At 39.8% G+C, this 17,527-nt stretch overlaps 1 protein-coding gene across 1 annotated transcript in view; it reads right to left on the bottom strand.

Annotated features, from left to right (window-relative positions):
- Positions 1-17,527, bottom strand: part of LOC114563211 (alpha-1,6-mannosylglycoprotein 6-beta-N-acetylglucosaminyltransferase B) — a 117,741-nt gene that overhangs the window by 68,298 nt on the left and 31,916 nt on the right. Inside the window, exons 3-4 of the mRNA XM_028590053.1 lie at positions 12,408-12,558; positions 2,007-2,116 (exon numbers count right to left, since the gene is read on the bottom strand). Of these exons, the coding sequence (XP_028445854.1) occupies positions 2,007-2,116; positions 12,408-12,558 (261 nt within the window). The remainder of the gene's footprint in view (positions 1-2,006; positions 2,117-12,407; positions 12,559-17,527) is intronic.

Genomic DNA, 17,527 nt, shown 5'->3' on the forward strand with positions numbered 1-17,527 from the left:
GATATACAGAGATGATTACAGTGTCCCGCATGCACAACCATCCACGCTGACTTGATTACTCACATGTATCCCTCTTACCTTCCTAAAAAATAAAATCAATCTGCTTTTCTTGGTTTTGACTTATGTTAAGATAGAAAAAGCTAGAAAAAAATGCTGCAAAGGTGCAACTCTCAGGTCTTAATGATTTCAGATTTTGGGGTTGATGATTTTGATAACCTATTTTTACCTTTACTTCTGTAATGCGCACATTGTTACAATATTGTTTTTTATGGTTTTTGTGTGTAGAATATCAAACTGAAACTATCACCTGCATACTTTGGGAAGGTGTCAAAAATGATTTGTGTCAATAGAAAAATCAGCTAGACATCCTCATTTAAACAAGTCTGTGACTGTGTGTGTGTGTGTGAGTGTGTTTGCAGATCTGTTTTGTATTCTGTTCTGTTGCTCAGCAGCAACTGAAGTTTAGCTCCAACACAAGCTGACAGATGTGCGTGCATCCAGCTGTGCTTCAAGTTGAACATTACTGAAGCGCCACAGCGCTGCAAAGGAGGGTCTGGCTAGTCCACACAGCATTCCGGGATGGGAGAAAAATGTGCTCTGGTTTATTGGCATTTCTTTAAATCAATCACAATACTCATGGGCGGCGCTAAGCTCCGCACGGAACCGCTGCAAAATAGCTTTGGGAAGGAACTTGTTTTGGTGGAACATGTGTACATTCAAAAGTTGTTTTAGTCATGCGAGAGAAAACTCAGATTGGACAGATAGTCTAGCTAGCTGTCTCAATTTACCCTGCAGAGATCTGAGGAGCAGTTAACCATAGTCCTCATAAATCGACCAGAGTTTAAAATTCCAACACAAAGAAAGCGGAAGGAAACGGACATCGGCAAAAATACATGCATCCGGCAGAATTTCCTGCGGCACCGGAGCTCCGTTTGTGCTGGAAAATCCACCGGATTTCATTAATTCAGGCCGTATATCTGTTGCCTTGGGCTTCCTTTGTGTTGACATTTTAAACTCTGTTCGATTTATGAGGACTATAGTTAACCTTTTCTCAGATCTCTGCAGGGTTAATCCAGACAGCTAGCTGGACTATCTGAGTTTTCAGTTGCACGACTAAAACAACTTTTAAACGTATACGTTCCACCAAAACAAGTTCCTTCCAAGCCTATTTTTCAGCGGCACTGCAGCTTTTCTCCAGTGCTTAGCACCGCCCAAGACGATTGTGATTGGTTTAAAGAAATGCCAATAAACCAGAGCACGTTTTCCTCCCATTCCCAAATGCTATGTGGAGTAGCCAGACTCTCCTTCAGCATGCTTTGAGACTAAATGTAATGTAACAAACAAGCTGCAGAGGATGTGCAACAGGACTTCAATGTCAGTTGTGAATGTCCTTGTGTTTGAGATGAGTGGATTGGATGACATGGTTCGGTGTTGTGTGCATAAATTATTCTTGTGATTTAATTGTGCTGTATGTTGTTTTATATGGCATTTATCAGAATCAGCTTTATTCAGGATCAGCCTTATTTGCCAGGTATGAGGACACATACGAGGAATTTTGCTTTGGATTATACAATGCTCACAATGTGCTTACTCATACAAAACAAACAACAAAAACAAACAATATATACACACTATAAACAAAAACAATATAGACAGGCAGTAGTGCAATGAAGAGTGCAAAGTGTGAAGGAGTAAATAATTTTTATGATAAATTATTATTATTTTAATTATGGAGCATAGTGCAATTAAATAGTGCATAGAGCATTTATGTTTGTAATTAGGGCTGATCTACAATATGATGAAGCCTCTAACTCTTCACACAGGGTCAAGTATGTCAGCTCAGATGCTGTATGATTACACAGCTCAAGAGTCATACACTCATGACATTACTCACTTCTTTTTTCAAACGTTACACTTTTTGTATTGTATCTTATGGATACATAATGTAAAGTAAAACAAGGGGGTAAAGGCATTTCGCACCGATAAGGATCGGGATTGGTACTTACCTCTTCCTTGTACAATGCTGTTTTGTAGTATCTGCTCCACCCTGTTGGCCATGTTGGAGACATTCTGGGCTATAGCTTGGATCCTCTCTACCAGGCTGGCTGGTTGAAACCTGCGCACACACACACACACACACACACACACACACACACACACACACACACACACACACACACACACAACAACACACAAATGTACAGTGAAGAGGAGATAAAGGCATGTGGAAATGACAGGTACCCTCATACTGTTGTCACACAATGTAAACTCAATTTAAACAAAGTGCCTTGGACAAAAAACATGCACTTCTGCATCAAGTAGCACATCAAAATCCCAAGCTCTCATCACCCATTCTTTCTCTCCCAATGGTGTCACCTCAATCCAGTCATGGGCTAGTCTCTCTCCTATTCAGTTATTCCTGTCTCATTGTTGTTTCTACCTTTTTTCCTGTCTAACTCTTCTCTCCCCCTCCGCTCTCTTGCCTCTCCTTCTCTGCTTCCCCTAGCTCCCTTTTCACATCTCAACAGATGTAGTAGTGTTAGTGGGAGATGCAAATTGTTAGACACTTGGTTGGAGCGTGAAATAGAAAAAGACCTGCACTGTTAATACCACTTCCTCTATAGGGTGAGAGACTTCCCATTCACATAATAAGAAGTGTGTGAAATGTGGGTGTTTGTTTTGTGTATGTGTTTGCATCTGTTTGTGGGCTCATTGTAGTTCTGCATATTTCCAAAGCATCTGATTGTATGATTTCACATCTCGCAAACCCAAGCCTGCGTACCCACACATGCTCATACTGCTGTGCCCATTATGTCCATTCAAATAACTTGATTTCAGTGTGCATTGTGTGCGAGTGCCTTCCTCTTTCTCTGTATTGTCTAATCAGCAGATGGTATTAACTCTCATTAAAGCCAGGGAATTAAATAAAGAATAACACATCATCAGAGTGTGATCAGAATTATTGATTTTGTGTATGTGTGTGTGTGTATGTGTGTGTGTGTCTGTGTGTAGGATGAATTGCAAGGCTGCTTAACTGACTAAATACCTACAGCAGCTGCATGAAAATGAATTAAAAAAGTCATGGGACTAAGGGACTGATGCAGATGAAGTATGTTTGTTGCTTTACAAAGTGTAAGCAAAAAAAAGGAGGCAGCCATCTAAGTCACAGGCAGTCTCCACGCTCCATTAACAGCTTTGTAAGTGTCACTTCTAAATGTTGCTAAGTGTGTTCACTACAACAGAAAAGTCATTATTCTCTAGTGCATGTATATTTCAGGGGCAACAGCTGTCTTCAAAATATGAAATTTGCAGAAATAATATTCTGTATTTCTGTTCCATAAAATAAAGCTTTTATATAGACATACATCATCTCTGTATGTCAACATACCTGGCATACATAAAAGGATCCTTAAGTTAATCATCTTTTATCAAAATCATACCACTTTTGATCATTTAGACTCCCGTTAGCCAAAACTAACAGATAAAAACAAACATTTCTGACCACATGCCAACAGATGCCATCCATTCAGGATCTACATTTTCAGTATCATCAGTATTCAGTACGTTATCTTTTTATTCATAATTTAACTTATTTTATTCTATTTTGAATTTCTGTTCTGAATGTTTTTTTTTTTTTATGTTCAGTGCACAACTAATTACCCATTGGGAAAAAATAAAGTGAGAGTCACGGTATAATCTTCTTCCAGTCCTTGAGAATTCAGCTAAGCGTAATATTCAATCCATCAATCCTTAAATTTTTTGCTCTAATGCATGTCTAGGGCCGCTGTTGAAGCAGGATACCGACCCATATTCCTGGTGGATCCCAGGATACCTCCACAGCAAAAGAAGAATTACGTGCCCAAACTGACCCCCTTTAATGTAAAGGACCCGGGCCTAGATGCTCTGCGAAGAAAATTCGACAAGTAAATCAAGAGCTTTGCGTTCAGGCTAAGCTCCCTCTTCAATACGACAGTCCGAGGCAGTGCCATTACTGCAGATGAATCACTGATCTGCCTCGATCAATCTCCATCTCACCCTCACTAGTGAACAAGACCCCAAAATACTTGAACTCCGTCCCTTGGGGAAGTGACTCTCTCCAAACCTGAAAGGGGCAATCCACTTTTCTTCTTCCGGCAGAGTAGCGTGGCCTCAGATTAGGAGATGCTGACCATCATCCCTGTTGCATTACACTCCATCCAGCATTTTTCGGAAGTGACTTCTCATTTTCATACTAGCTAGGGATATACGACGGTAGACTTGCACCTATCGACTCTTGCAATGTGGGCTCATTCATAGTTTTCTGATTTAACAAATGGGTTGGAAGAATAACTGTGAACTTATTCATTTTCGTAAGTGTGGTTGTTTAATGCCAAAAATGGCATTCCCCTCACCTGTTAAAAGACACCAAAGGTAAAATCTCCAGTGTAAATAAACATTTCCAAACATGCTATGCGTGAAAGCTCCCTGAAACAGTTATCTCAATAAAAGCATCTGACAGAACTAATTATAATTTCACTTTTCCATTCCACGCAAGTGAGGCAAATATAGAGTATGTGTTAGTGAAAGTTATTACCTAATATTGTCTTATAATGAGAGCCAGCATTATACTACAGAAGGCTATAAAATTATATGAAACCTTTAGTATTATTGCATGGAACATTTAACAAAAGTTCCCAGCTGTTAAGGATTACAGCTACCATGGTACATATCCTATAAAAGTTACAATATATTTGGCCTGAAGGACAAAACCTTGCTTGGTAAGCTGAGAAACCCCTGATACTATAAAGCCCTCTTTGGGGGGCTTCAATGTGACTGTGCAAGTTGGCCTCTATAAGACTTGACCTTCTAATCTGAGCTTGTATGTCTACTACAATGTGAACTCATCCCTAGAGATGAACAAAGAGAGAAGGAGAACGGGATTGTCTTAGAAGGACTAGGGCAGAGAAATGGATGAAAGACTGAGAAGGAGCAGAGAGGACTGCACAATGAGATCCAAAGAGACAGACAAAGAAACACACAGTGTGAGAGTCGAGGCAAAACTGGAGCAGGCAGAAAATAATGAAAAGGACATCCACCACAGCCACAGCAAACAGACCAAGAGTACCAGGGGGACCTTTGTGTTATTACTGTAAGAAAGAGAAATAAAAAAATAAATAAAGAGATCCTCTGCGCCTTCGTGTAAAAGCCTACAAAACAGCTTGACTGAAACATTAAACAATTACTATGATCAAAGAATACAAGGATATACATATTTGCTGGCCCACTGTTACTTGCGTTACTTGCAATGAAGCTTTCTCCCTTTTGATGAATGTAGACAGTTTTACAAATGAGGGGAACAAAACAGAAATTAGGAAGAGCAAAGAGAAGACAAAACAGGGGTAAAGTATACGAGAAGAAATGACAAGAGGAAATCCACTGACGGATGCCAACCAGAAGTAGAACACTCTGAAAAGAAGAAATTGAAAGAGAGGCGCTAAGAGAAAATCAATGATGAATAGAGGGAGAGTTTCCAAGGATACAAAAATGTGTTCTCATGGTTTCCTTATTTCTCTCTCCCTCACTTTCTATAATGAGCTCATCCTCTTAAGGAAAGAGGACAGTTCCGGCAGCATCCCATCAACCATATCTGTCCAGGGCAGGAGATGCATGTGACAAGGCGTCAGCATGAGTGTTTGTGTGTTTGTTTGCGTGTGTCCTGAATTATTCCACCCCATGGCGTGGTGTTAAACATTACACTCATCAGCGCTTACTCCCCTCCAACGCTTATTTCCACACATACACAAATGCATGAATGCACACAGATGCACACTCACCAACTCTGTTTTTTCATGTAGACTACAGTGGTATAGAAAATTAGGTTTGAATGCACAGAGCGACTGAAATTAGGAAAAAATGTAAGTATATATTTTGCTTTGCTGACTACTTCCAGCAAAGCTGGACAGTGGCTTGAGTACTGTGGAAAAGAAGGCCTCCTGGGCTAAAATTTGTTACTGACGGAGCTTAGATGGGTGCTTAAGGGAGGAGAAATAGTTAAAGCCAAGCCAGAGCAGTGATCTTCACAGAGCGTATGCCCAAGGGGAGACTTACCAATCTTCCCTCTCATCTGCTTCATGGTAAAACAGAGTGAATCAACTCTGTGTCCTTTCCCCTCCTTTGTCCCCCGCCTTCGTTTTCTCAGGTTTTTGCTGTCCCTCTCCCTCCCTCGTTATATACCCTCCGTTTTCTGCTCTAACGAGTGGCTGCCCTATGGGCAAATTGCAGGCTGGGGACTCAGACATCAAGTCCCATTCGCCGCTACACAGGAGTGTGTCAGCACCAATGAAGCTCACACAGAGATGAGACTCCCGCCCAGTGTAGTAAGTGTGTGTGTGTGTGTGTGTGTATATGTGTGTGTGTGTCTTCCTGTGAATGCGTGCCTGACGGGCCTGGATTTGGGATATGCTGGCTAAAATCACACATTACCACGTCACACATACTCAACTAAATTTCTCACACACCCTCTCTCGCTCTGTGTATATGTGCAAGTGGAAGAGGAAGAGAAACAGTAGAAAGTAGAAAGGGAACAGAGAGCAAGAAAGGATAGGCAGAAAAACTAAAGTTTGAGAGTAGGAGACAGAGAGACAGGAAGAGAGGGGAAACGAGTGATGGAATGAAGGAGAGTTTAGCTTTCTGCTCTCTGCTTTTGCATTTATGAGTGCCTAGCATTTTTGCTAGAGCGCCCTGAATGCCTCGAGTTGAAAAGAACTCCCGTTGTTCATGGTTTTTCCCATTGTCCAATTAGATGAATTGAGAGGCGGGCCTTGGGTGGTGGTGACCGTCGCTGCCTAGCAACAATAAAAACAAAACAAAAATGCAGCCAGTTGCTCTTTTTATTTTAAACTGAGGCTTCAACAAAAAAGGCAGTGCGGTGCGCCTTGCAACCTGCAAAAAAGCACTTGATCTGATCAGAGCCTTAGGTTGGCCCTGTACACACACACACACACACACACACACACACACACACACACACACACACACACACACACACACACACACACACACACACACACAAATCCTTCAGTGGGGAGCTATCAAAGGAACATCATCATGACAAGAAGTGTATGTGTCCATCAATTTCCAGAAGTTTATGTGTTAAATCTCTGAGCTCAGAGGAAGTTTTCTTTGGCTCATTGAATGGTTTGGTCTCTGTGGGGAGTTTAATGTTTATAACCCATCATGGCTTGCATCAATTTGTACAAACATAATTTTAGACAACCAACAAATGCAAGTGATGTTTACAAGTCACACGTTCTCAAATCCTGTTTTCAAAGCTTGATTTCAAATTTCAAATAAATTTCCTTTACATTGAATCAGAAAATAAACAAAACCAGTAATGAAAATCAGCAACCGGTTTTCAGACTGAACTGAAGCTACAGTATATGTACGGGTTTCAGGTCAATTTTGTTGGTGTGACCACAGATTTTAATACAACCAAAACATTGATCCATGTTGCTTTGTGCTTTCATTTAATAATTTTTAGAGTTTTTGTAAAATAAATGTTTTTTGGAAATTTTATATTTTACAGATAATGTAACAATGTTTTAAAATGTAAAAAAAAAAGTCCCTTTCACGTTGCATTATTGTGTGTCATGGGGTGCCTAGCCAAGCTTAAGACACTGCTGCTTGGGATTAAGCCTGCGTCTCTGTAGTGGAAGCTGAGTGCTTTTTTCCCCTGTGCCACTCAGCAACCCAACTAAACCCTAATATAATGCTATTTGAATCATGCATGCTGTATTTCACTCCCACAAGACCAACTCTGTTAATAAAACATGCAAAGCTATATACACTGAATGTGAAAATGAAACTACTATATAGGCTTAAAGTAATTCTAAAATGTGAAAACTTGCAAGTCATAACTATGGAGATCCTTCGCATCTCTAATTCCCATCCCACACAATGTGAACTCAGCATAACGTGCTGGTATTTTTGAATATAGTAAAAATGATAATCACTAATTATGGTTTGTTAAAAGGGACCTATTATGCTAATTTTCAGATTCAAACTTGTATTTTGAATTTCTAGTAGAACATTTTAACATGCTATAATGTTAAAAAACACTTTATTGTTCTCATACTCCCCATGGCTGCTGCACCTGTATTCACCCTTTGTCTGAGACGCTCTGTTGTAGTGCCTGTCTCTTTAAGCAACCCTCCCAAAAAAAGCACAGACTGCTTTGATTGGTAAGCGTTTCTGGGTCTTCCACATCTGTGCTCTCACTGTCTCTCCACCCTCCATCATTGCAGCCGCTCAACAATAAACTACACAATCAAACTTGCTTCACCAGGAATGTCAGCCAAAATTGGGGAGAAATTAACATTTTCAACTAAGATTACAGGTTTACCAAACATTAGCATGTAGCTACATGTAGCAGTGTATGTAATGTAAACACTGCAGTAACGGGCCTGCAGCAGATGACCATATAAAGATATCCGGCATAGAGTAGAACAAAACTGTTGGAAGCAGTGTTCAGAACAGTCTGAAATCTGAGGTTTTATCTTGCACTTGTAGATGTAGCGATGAACTATGTTTACTGACAATGGTTTTCCGAATTGTTCCTGAGCCCACGTGGTAATATCCTTTTACATAATGATGTCGGTTTTTAATGCAGTGCCCCCTCAGGGATCGAAGGCCACGGGCATTCAATGTTGGTTTTCTGACTTGACGCTTACGTGCAGAGATTTCTCCAGATTCTCTGAAACTTTTGATGATATAATGGATTGTAGATGATGAAATCCCTAAATTCCTTGGAATTGTACGTTGAGAAACGTTGTTCTTAAACTGTTGGACTATTTGTTCACGCAGTTGTACACAAAGTGGTGAACCTTGCCCCATCCTCGCTTATGAACGTCTGAGCCTTTTGGGGATGCTCCTTTAATACCCAATCATGACACTCACTTGTTTCCAATTAACCTGTTCACCTGTAGAATATTCCAAACAGGTGTTTTTTGAGCATTCCTCAATTTTCCCAGTCTTTTGTTGCCCCTGTCCCAGCTTTTTTGGAACGTGTTGCAGGCATCACATTCAAAATGAGTGAATATTTGCAAAAAAACAATAAAGTTTATCAGTTTGAACATTAAAGATCTTGGGCCCTATTTTAACGATCTGAAACGCAAGTATGAAACGCAAAACGCAAGTAGCTTTGTGGGCGGATCTACGGCGCTGTTGCTATTATACCGGCTGGATAAATGAGTCTTGCCTGGTGCACGCCAGCGGGAGCTGTCCGGGATGCGGCAAAGTAATAAATGCCCGTCTTGTCCGGGTGGCGATGTTGCTGCGGCCTCTCGGGCGCATCTCCTGAAGTCTGGAGAGGATGGCTGCAGCCATGGAGCGTGGGCCTCCAAACGCACCACCTGCTCCTGTTGTTCCCCTTCCTTCTCCCCCCACTCCATCTCCGTCCACCCGCTCCATCAGGAGCGCATCGCGCATTGCCACTCCCGGACCCTCAAGTGTCCAATCCCACCGTAGTTCAACATCACGTCTCCTTAAGTCCTCTAATATTTCCTCATTTATGTCATCAACACATCCATGATTCATGGAAATGTTTAAAACACAACAAGCCACAAAGAATGCTGCGACTTTTTGAGGATTGTACTGTAAAGTGCCTCCTGACCTATCCAAACACCTGAAGCGCATTTTCAGTAAAATGTTTCTTTGCAATTATGTATGGTTTGCAAAAATGGGAACTGCTGCGTCCATGTAGATGAGAGAAGTGTATGCACATTGTGCACACGCTACATTATGGCCAAGCAAGCGCCCCTAAAATAGCATCAGAATAACGCGCTACTGACTTTAGACCAGGTTTTTCCTGGTCTGTGGCGGAATTGTTTTCTGAAACTGCAAAATAGCACCAGGGAACGTTTGCACCTGAACACACCTCCTCTTTTCGCTGAACCGCCCCCGGGAGCGCAAATACATTCCCTAATTTACTGACGTGCGTCTGTGGAGGGAAAAGTCCGCTGTGCGTCGGGTGCAAAATAGGAATGATACATGTGTCGGTGTACAAAGTCATTTGCGCTGAGTGCAAGATAGGGCCCCTTGTCTTTTTAGTGTATTCAATTGAATATAAGTTGAAAAGGATTTGCAAATCATTGTATTCTGTTTTTATTTACAGTACGTTTTACACAACATCCCAACTTCATTGGAATTGGGGTTTGTAGGTTCTGTTTAATCATATTATGTTTATATTTTCAGGTTCATAACTGAATTTAGAGGTTGTACCAGAATAGGTTTATGTGGTTTAATTTTCAGAAAACGCCATATTTTTTTTGCACTGCATATTGCTGCAGCTCCTCTTTTCACCCTGTGTGTTGAGCTCTCTGTTTTAGCTACAGAGTGAGGCATCTCACTTCTGTACCATCTTTGTTGGGAGTTGCACACGTGCAGTAAGTACCGCTAGCTTGTCAGTTGCAGAGCATGAGGGAGTGCCACGCTAGCAGCTATATATATATATATATATATATATATATACACACACACACTATATATATAGTATGTCCCTTATGATGCAATTATCAAAAATAAGTAAAAGTTGAATCCTAGATTTACAACTAATTTAAAGAGACAATGCATTATGCATTATGCATCTATCTGTTATTTATCAGCAAGTCTAGTCACTTAGGGCACACTGTTCAAACTGTTAATTAACCATGTTTAAAACATGATAGTCACACACATTGATTTCATCTCTTGTGTTTGACCCTAATTACACCCTGAACATAACCCTCTATTCACCCAAACTACCCCCTTTAAGGCAATAACTAGAAATTGATTTCTGCTACAGTAACACATGCATGAACCATCCTACTTAGAGTCCTTGACAATAGACACCCTTAACAGGACACTTCTCCCCAGTCGTACGTTAAGAGTTGAACGGCCTCCCCCCACACTGAACAGCCCATTACTAGACATTGATTGCAGTTAACACCAATGCCAAATCGTATTAATCGTTCCATCCTTCTGCTCTAGTGCCTCCGCGCAGATCTGAACCTGAGCGCTTATCCGGGATCATTTAACAAGGTTTGAAGAAGTGAGGGGATTTCTGTCAGTGTGTATCACATCACTCCCGCTGCACTGAATTTAGTCAGGCTGTTTGAAAATGAAAGGAGTCAGAACGGAGAGAACGTTAGATAGAAAAGAGAAATTAGATGTTTTGGTACTAACAGGGAAAAGAGTGGAGTCGTTTGATAAAAGCAGTAGCAGCAAGGTCATACAATACTTGTCTGTTTGCAGCAGTGATTTTGAGGTAATAGGCAGCAATTTCCACACCGACCATAAGAGGGGGAAAAATATGAGTAAAGATGAGAGCAAAATACAATAAGACGATGAATAAAAAGGAGAGAAGATAGAAGTCATGACTATAGAAGAGATAGAGAGGTTATGTGCAATATGAATGACAATGAGGAATACATCTTAAATATGATGGTGTCATTATAGTACATTATAGTCATTATAGTACAGTATTTCTGTCTCTCTGCCATAAAGGATAAGTCATCTCACAAAGCTCTAACAGCTGTTCTCTGTTAATACACACCTGAGCGGACCAAAGCACTCCTGATACTGTATCATTAAAGCATTATCTCTATGTCTATATACATTTTCTTTCCATTTATAAGAGGACAAAACAATGCTTACAATATTAAAGCCATATTGTGCATTTTGGAACAATGAAGTTCTCTGTTAATACACACCTGAGTGGACCAAAGCACTCCTGATACTGTATCATTAAAGCATTATCTCTATGTCTATATACATTTTCTTTCCATTTATAAGAGGACAAAACAATGCTTACAATATTAAAGCCATATTGTGCATTTTGGAACAATGAATTTCATTAATTTAATACTAAATACTACAATTTTAGTATTTTTAGGTTAAAAAAAAATCAGAATTTAACTGAATTTTTAACTTACGAATAATATGATTTGGTGTTTTCATAGGAATAAGGATAAAGCATATGACATGTGGTTGCATTATTTTTAGCTAACAATAAGATGTGATCGCTAAGGTGGACACAAAGGTTAGCTGTGCACATGCCATACGTTTACTATGACAAATTTGAAGCCTTACCAACTATGTCAAATATTGTCCCTTTACTATCACTACAGATATTTACAATTGGTAAAACATTAATGTTACAATCATGTTACAGTATTCACAGTTTCTGAACCATTTAAGAAGGTTTTCAAAAAATAATTAAAAGTCCAAAAAAAACTCTTATTTTGAAAATAAATTATTTCCTCATGTAATTTTGATGTGACTCTCACAATAACCGGTTATACCTAAAGAGTACTGATTCATGTTAAAATAATGTTGGTTGTTACAAAACAGTTAGCCACAAAATCAAACCGTAAAATGTAAAGTCAGCGTACCTGTTGATAGCAGAGGTGAGCTCATCCAGCCGCCTTGCGTCAGTGGTGGAGGTGTTGTCGAGTTTGGATAGGCTGTCCATCCTCTTTAGAATCACCTCCAGCATGTCACTGATCTTCCTCAGCACACCTCGTGACTCCACGCCTCCCAGCACTGAGAGGAGAGAGTGACATAGAAGGAGAGACAAGAGATGAATGAAAAGCTGGACAGTGAAGTTCATAACAAAGGTGCACATTCATCACAGAGCCTGCAGCTCTTCTGGCTCAGTAGTTGGCTGTGCTCTTGTTTTGGACAACTGTCTTGATACACTTCACTGCAATGTAGATCAAAAGCAAATTCCCTTCGGATGTGTGCCAAACAATGCAAAAATCTTCAATTAGATTTGTGGGAAAACACTCACATTCTACATTGCTTCTGTGTTGAGTACCAGTGTTCTTCTAAGTCATTTTATGAATTAAAAATGGACAGTTCCTCTGAAATTAAATATCTATTTTACAAGCAACCATACAACCTCTCTTTAGTGGTATTTCTATGTCATAACACTTTCACTTTATAACCCTAAATTACAAAGTGGGGATGCAAAAGAGAACAGTATCATCACTAATATGAATCAATTGTTTTTAAAGCAGTTTTTGTTATTTAGTTTAATACTCTACATTTTTTTCACTCCTATATTTTGAAGTGATGTGAGGCTGTCAGATGTCAATTTTGGCAGCTGCATTAAACATCCAGCACATGACATACGCAGACAGTCGTAGGGAAAAGACCAGTCCAAACCCCTAATACCACTTTAACCTTATGAGAGCAGCTCTTCTTCACCTAAACCTGTGTATAATTCCTCATCTCAAAAACCAACAGTTTGATTATCTCAGTCTTTAACCTGTACATCTAAAGCTTGATCTCTCATTTCCTCTGCCTACAGCAGTGCCCTTCACCCAGTGGTGTATTCTCATCTCTTGTCACAAAGCTTTTGTTCAGGCCAGACACCTAGACACTCTGGAGTCTGATGCGTGAATAAGGGCTTACCTTTATATCCTTTGATATGAGAAAATATTGTATAGTTATGAAAAGCCAGGAACTAATTACGCTGAGGCTCTTTTTTCTTAGGCTCTTGTTCTGTGTGTGTGTGTGTGCGTTTGTGTGTGTGTGTGTGTGTGTGTGTGTGTGTGTGTGTGTGTGTGTATGTTGGACAATTTATTTACTTGACCCATCACAGCATAGAGGGCTCTCTGTGGACAGAAAAAAGTGAATGTGTATGTAGTTGTGTGTGTGTCTGGAAAGATGAATACACCACTGACCATCAGAATTGAAAAGTGAGTCTTAACACGTATGCACACACACACAGACACAGCTCCAGAGACAGTAAGGGAGAGAGGTAGAATATACTCTGACTGGCTAAAAGGTTTACAAGACCTCATTAGGATAATTACACCGACACTGCCAGGGTCAGAGTGTCTGTGAATTCAGTCATAATGGTCTAGAACGAAGAAGGTGACTGAAAGGTGGAGACACCGATGGAAAGCTTTCTGGTTTAATGTCTTTGCCGAATTAATCTCTCCTAGACTGTGTACATCCAACCCATCATTTGTAAATGTTTGTAGAAAAAAGCAACAGAATAATCTTATAGTTAGTTAGTTTAATTTTATTTCTGTGTCATGCCAAACATTTTGGCCCATCCCACACCACAAACTTATTTAGCAAACGTCTCCTGGTCGCATATACAAATCATTCGGAGAAATACATGAATACAAATATATACATACATATATACATACACACAACAAATCCTCATCTACAGATCATTTCGATAAAGAGCTTCTTTTTTTTTTGGTAAGGCTGCTTTCTGTTGGATATGGGGAAATGAGAATGGAAGGAAGACATAATTGATGACATTCTTGACCGTTACATCGCTGACTTTATTGACACCCTTAAAGATACGTAAGGATATTTTTTCCTCCAAACTTTAGCTTTGATTGTTGCTTACTTGATACAGAGTTATCCAAGTTAGTGGTTATAAACTATTGTGTGCAAATTCAAATAGTAGGTGAACACTAATCAAACACAGGTCAGGTACCATAGGCAGTAAAATGCAAATTGATGTTGGCAGATTGTAAATGAGTCGAATGAGGTGTTCATACTAAAAATGTAAAATTTTAAAGACTGCAAATTCAGAGCGAAAGATTTGCTTGATAATCTGTCATGGTAAAGGAAATCTGATTTCAGTGTGCACTGACTGGAGATGCATTTTAATGTCAATATAAGTGTAAGTTTAACCAATATATACAATAAATCCAAATTCCATTACACATTATAATGCAAGTAAAGAAAGCCACACATGATGCAGTAAACAGCCTTAAAGGTCCCATGACATGGTGCTCTTATATAGACCTTAGTGGTCCCCTAATACTGTATCTGAAGTCTCTTTCCCGAAATTCCGCCTTGGTGCAGAATTACAGCCACTAGAGCCAGTCCCACAATGAGCTTTCCTTAGTATGTGCAATTTCTGTGTCTGTAGCTATTGAGGAGGAGAGATGGGGGGCAAGGTGGAGGGTGGAGGTGTGACCTTGACCAACTGCCACTTTGCTCGTTTGAAAGCCATGATGTCTCTCTCTCATGGGTGGGCCAAATTCTCTGGAATTATGCAAAGCAGAGAAAGGGGAGGTAACCTTGCTCCTTATGACCTCATAAGGAGAAGATTCCAGATCGGCCCATCTGAGCTTTCATTTTCTCAAAGGCAGAGCAGGATACCCAGTGCTCGGTTTACACCTATCACCATTTCTAGCCACTGGGGGACCATAGGCAGGCTGGGGGAACGCATATTAATGTTAAAAAAACCTCATAAAGTGAAATTTTCATGCCCTGGGACCTTTAAAAGATACAGGGACACAAAGGTCAGAATGTATTCTTCTAGCCTCACATCAGAATACTTGGTAGGGACCATATTGACACTACAAACACCTGGATTACATTGTCAAACCACTCTGTCAAACCCTATGTCTGCTGCTTGACAGGCAATTACAGGCAATGGGCTCCGGTGCCTAACACCTCCGGTGCAAGGTCATTGTCTGCCTCGATCTCTTGCAACAGCCAAAAACTAAGTTAGACTTATCTCCTCAGCGACAGATGTATTTGTCTCAGACTGGTAGTGTCATATCCTTTGCCTGTGATGGATCGCTGTGTCAGAGTGTGCCAGTGGGTCGCTCTAATGACATCTTTGTGATTGGCTGATAATGAATGACATCCATGTTCAGGGTCAAGTAAATTGAAGCAATGGTCATGCTGAGAAAAATGATAATTTACTATTAGGGTTGAACAAATACGGGCTTGTCTAATATTCAGTGTCCCAGATATTAAAATTTCTTTGCAAAAATAGCATTTAAATGCCCAAACAAACACACCTTTAGAGGTGTTTATTTAGCTAAAATCATAATACATTTGGTAATATGGTACTGTTTAACACAGGTGATTTCTTTTGTATTTGGCTGTTAATAAATATGATAAACATAAAATTAGAAAAAAACACCAAAGTAATATAATATCCTTGCTGATCGATAACACAAAGGCTGTGATGTCCAGCAGTGCAGCAAAGGGGACAAATGGGAGTGGAGGGACCCAAAAGTGTAATGAATAGATCATTCATATGTTCCAAAGGTCTTTTGTATCAAATATCATTTTGAGTCAGGGGGCTAAGTGTTCTTTGTGACTCGTTGTTAATGTTTCTTAATAATCTTTGCGTCAAAATTACAGTCCTGCAAGCTACACTCCCATGGATGGCAAATGAACAGCTTTAATAAATGAGCTCTGCCTTTGAAAAGCTGATCCTTGTTGCCATTCCATTGTGCACCAGAAACATCAGAAATAAAGAACAAGTGCCAATATTCCAGTAGCATGCTTCAATAATAACCATTACATAGAAAATGACTGCCCTTATCTGCCCTCATCAGATGAACCCGCATTCAGATCTCCCTGTAATGAATCTGCAAGTAAAGGACACGGTGACCACAGCTACAGTACTGCATGTATTTAATGGACACAAGCGGAAAGAAGATAAACAGCAGCAACAGATGAGACGGTGTAACTTACAGGGCAGAAGAGTCAAACACAGGGAAGTGTGTGTGTGACATTATCATTACAGACAAAACAGCAGACCAAAAAACCAACACAGAAATAAGCGAATCAAATTGTGAGTAGTATCAACATAAGGATGAACAAATAACATAGACAAGAATCAAGAGTAAAAGCCATGTAGCAACCAATTCCCCCCTCTGAGTATCTGTATAGTCTCTCTGGGTATTGTCTGTAAACTCATTCTGATCAGTCTGTCACTGATCAAAGTGTATGTGGAAATTAACACCAGAGCTCTCATAGGCCCCTCACTATTAAGCCCATTTTTCGGGCTATGTATTGACAAGTTCTGACTGATCAGCTCAATAATAGCATTAGGAAAACCTTGCATGGCAAAGATTTAGCTTTAAGGGGATGCAAAAGTAAATTCAATGCCAATCATTGCAATGTATTTTGATGTAGCACAATAGCTTCTAAATAGGTTCCACTGGTCCTGAAGCAACACACAAAGGAGCCAACTGTCAAAAGATTGAAATAAAAAGGACCAACGTGGAATTAGAAGGTTTCTGACCTGCAGCAGTAATTGACACCTAAATGTTTGAAGCAAGGACAACTCCACTACTTGTATTTATATTTTTGCACTACATGTTTGTTATTACACTATACGTACCTTGTCCTCTATCTAGTTCTGTACTTTTTTTTGGTTTCTTGTTGTGTGTACCTTATGTTCATTTGTTCATTCTTCCTCTATGTACTGTACTGCACTGTATATAGATAGCTGACAATAAAGTCTGTCTTATCTTATCTTTTCTGATCCTGCAACAGACCAAAGTGAAACTGATCAACATCTACAATATAAAGGAGAAAAGCCACATGTTAGATCCATTCAGAGGAGAGTTCCCTGAAGACAAACAGGTTTTAAAGTCAGCCTCCCCATTACTGTTCATGCCCACAGCACTGACATATTTTCACTACATAAAAGAAACTATCATAATTAAACGCTGATGGTTTTATCCCAGCTTTCACCTTTTATTCAACCTTTTAAAATCCAACACAG

The sequence above is a fragment of the Perca flavescens genome, chromosome 2 (genome assembly GCF_004354835.1).
Source record: "Perca flavescens isolate YP-PL-M2 chromosome 2, PFLA_1.0, whole genome shotgun sequence".
Lineage (NCBI taxonomy): Eukaryota > Metazoa > Chordata > Actinopteri > Perciformes > Percidae > Perca > Perca flavescens.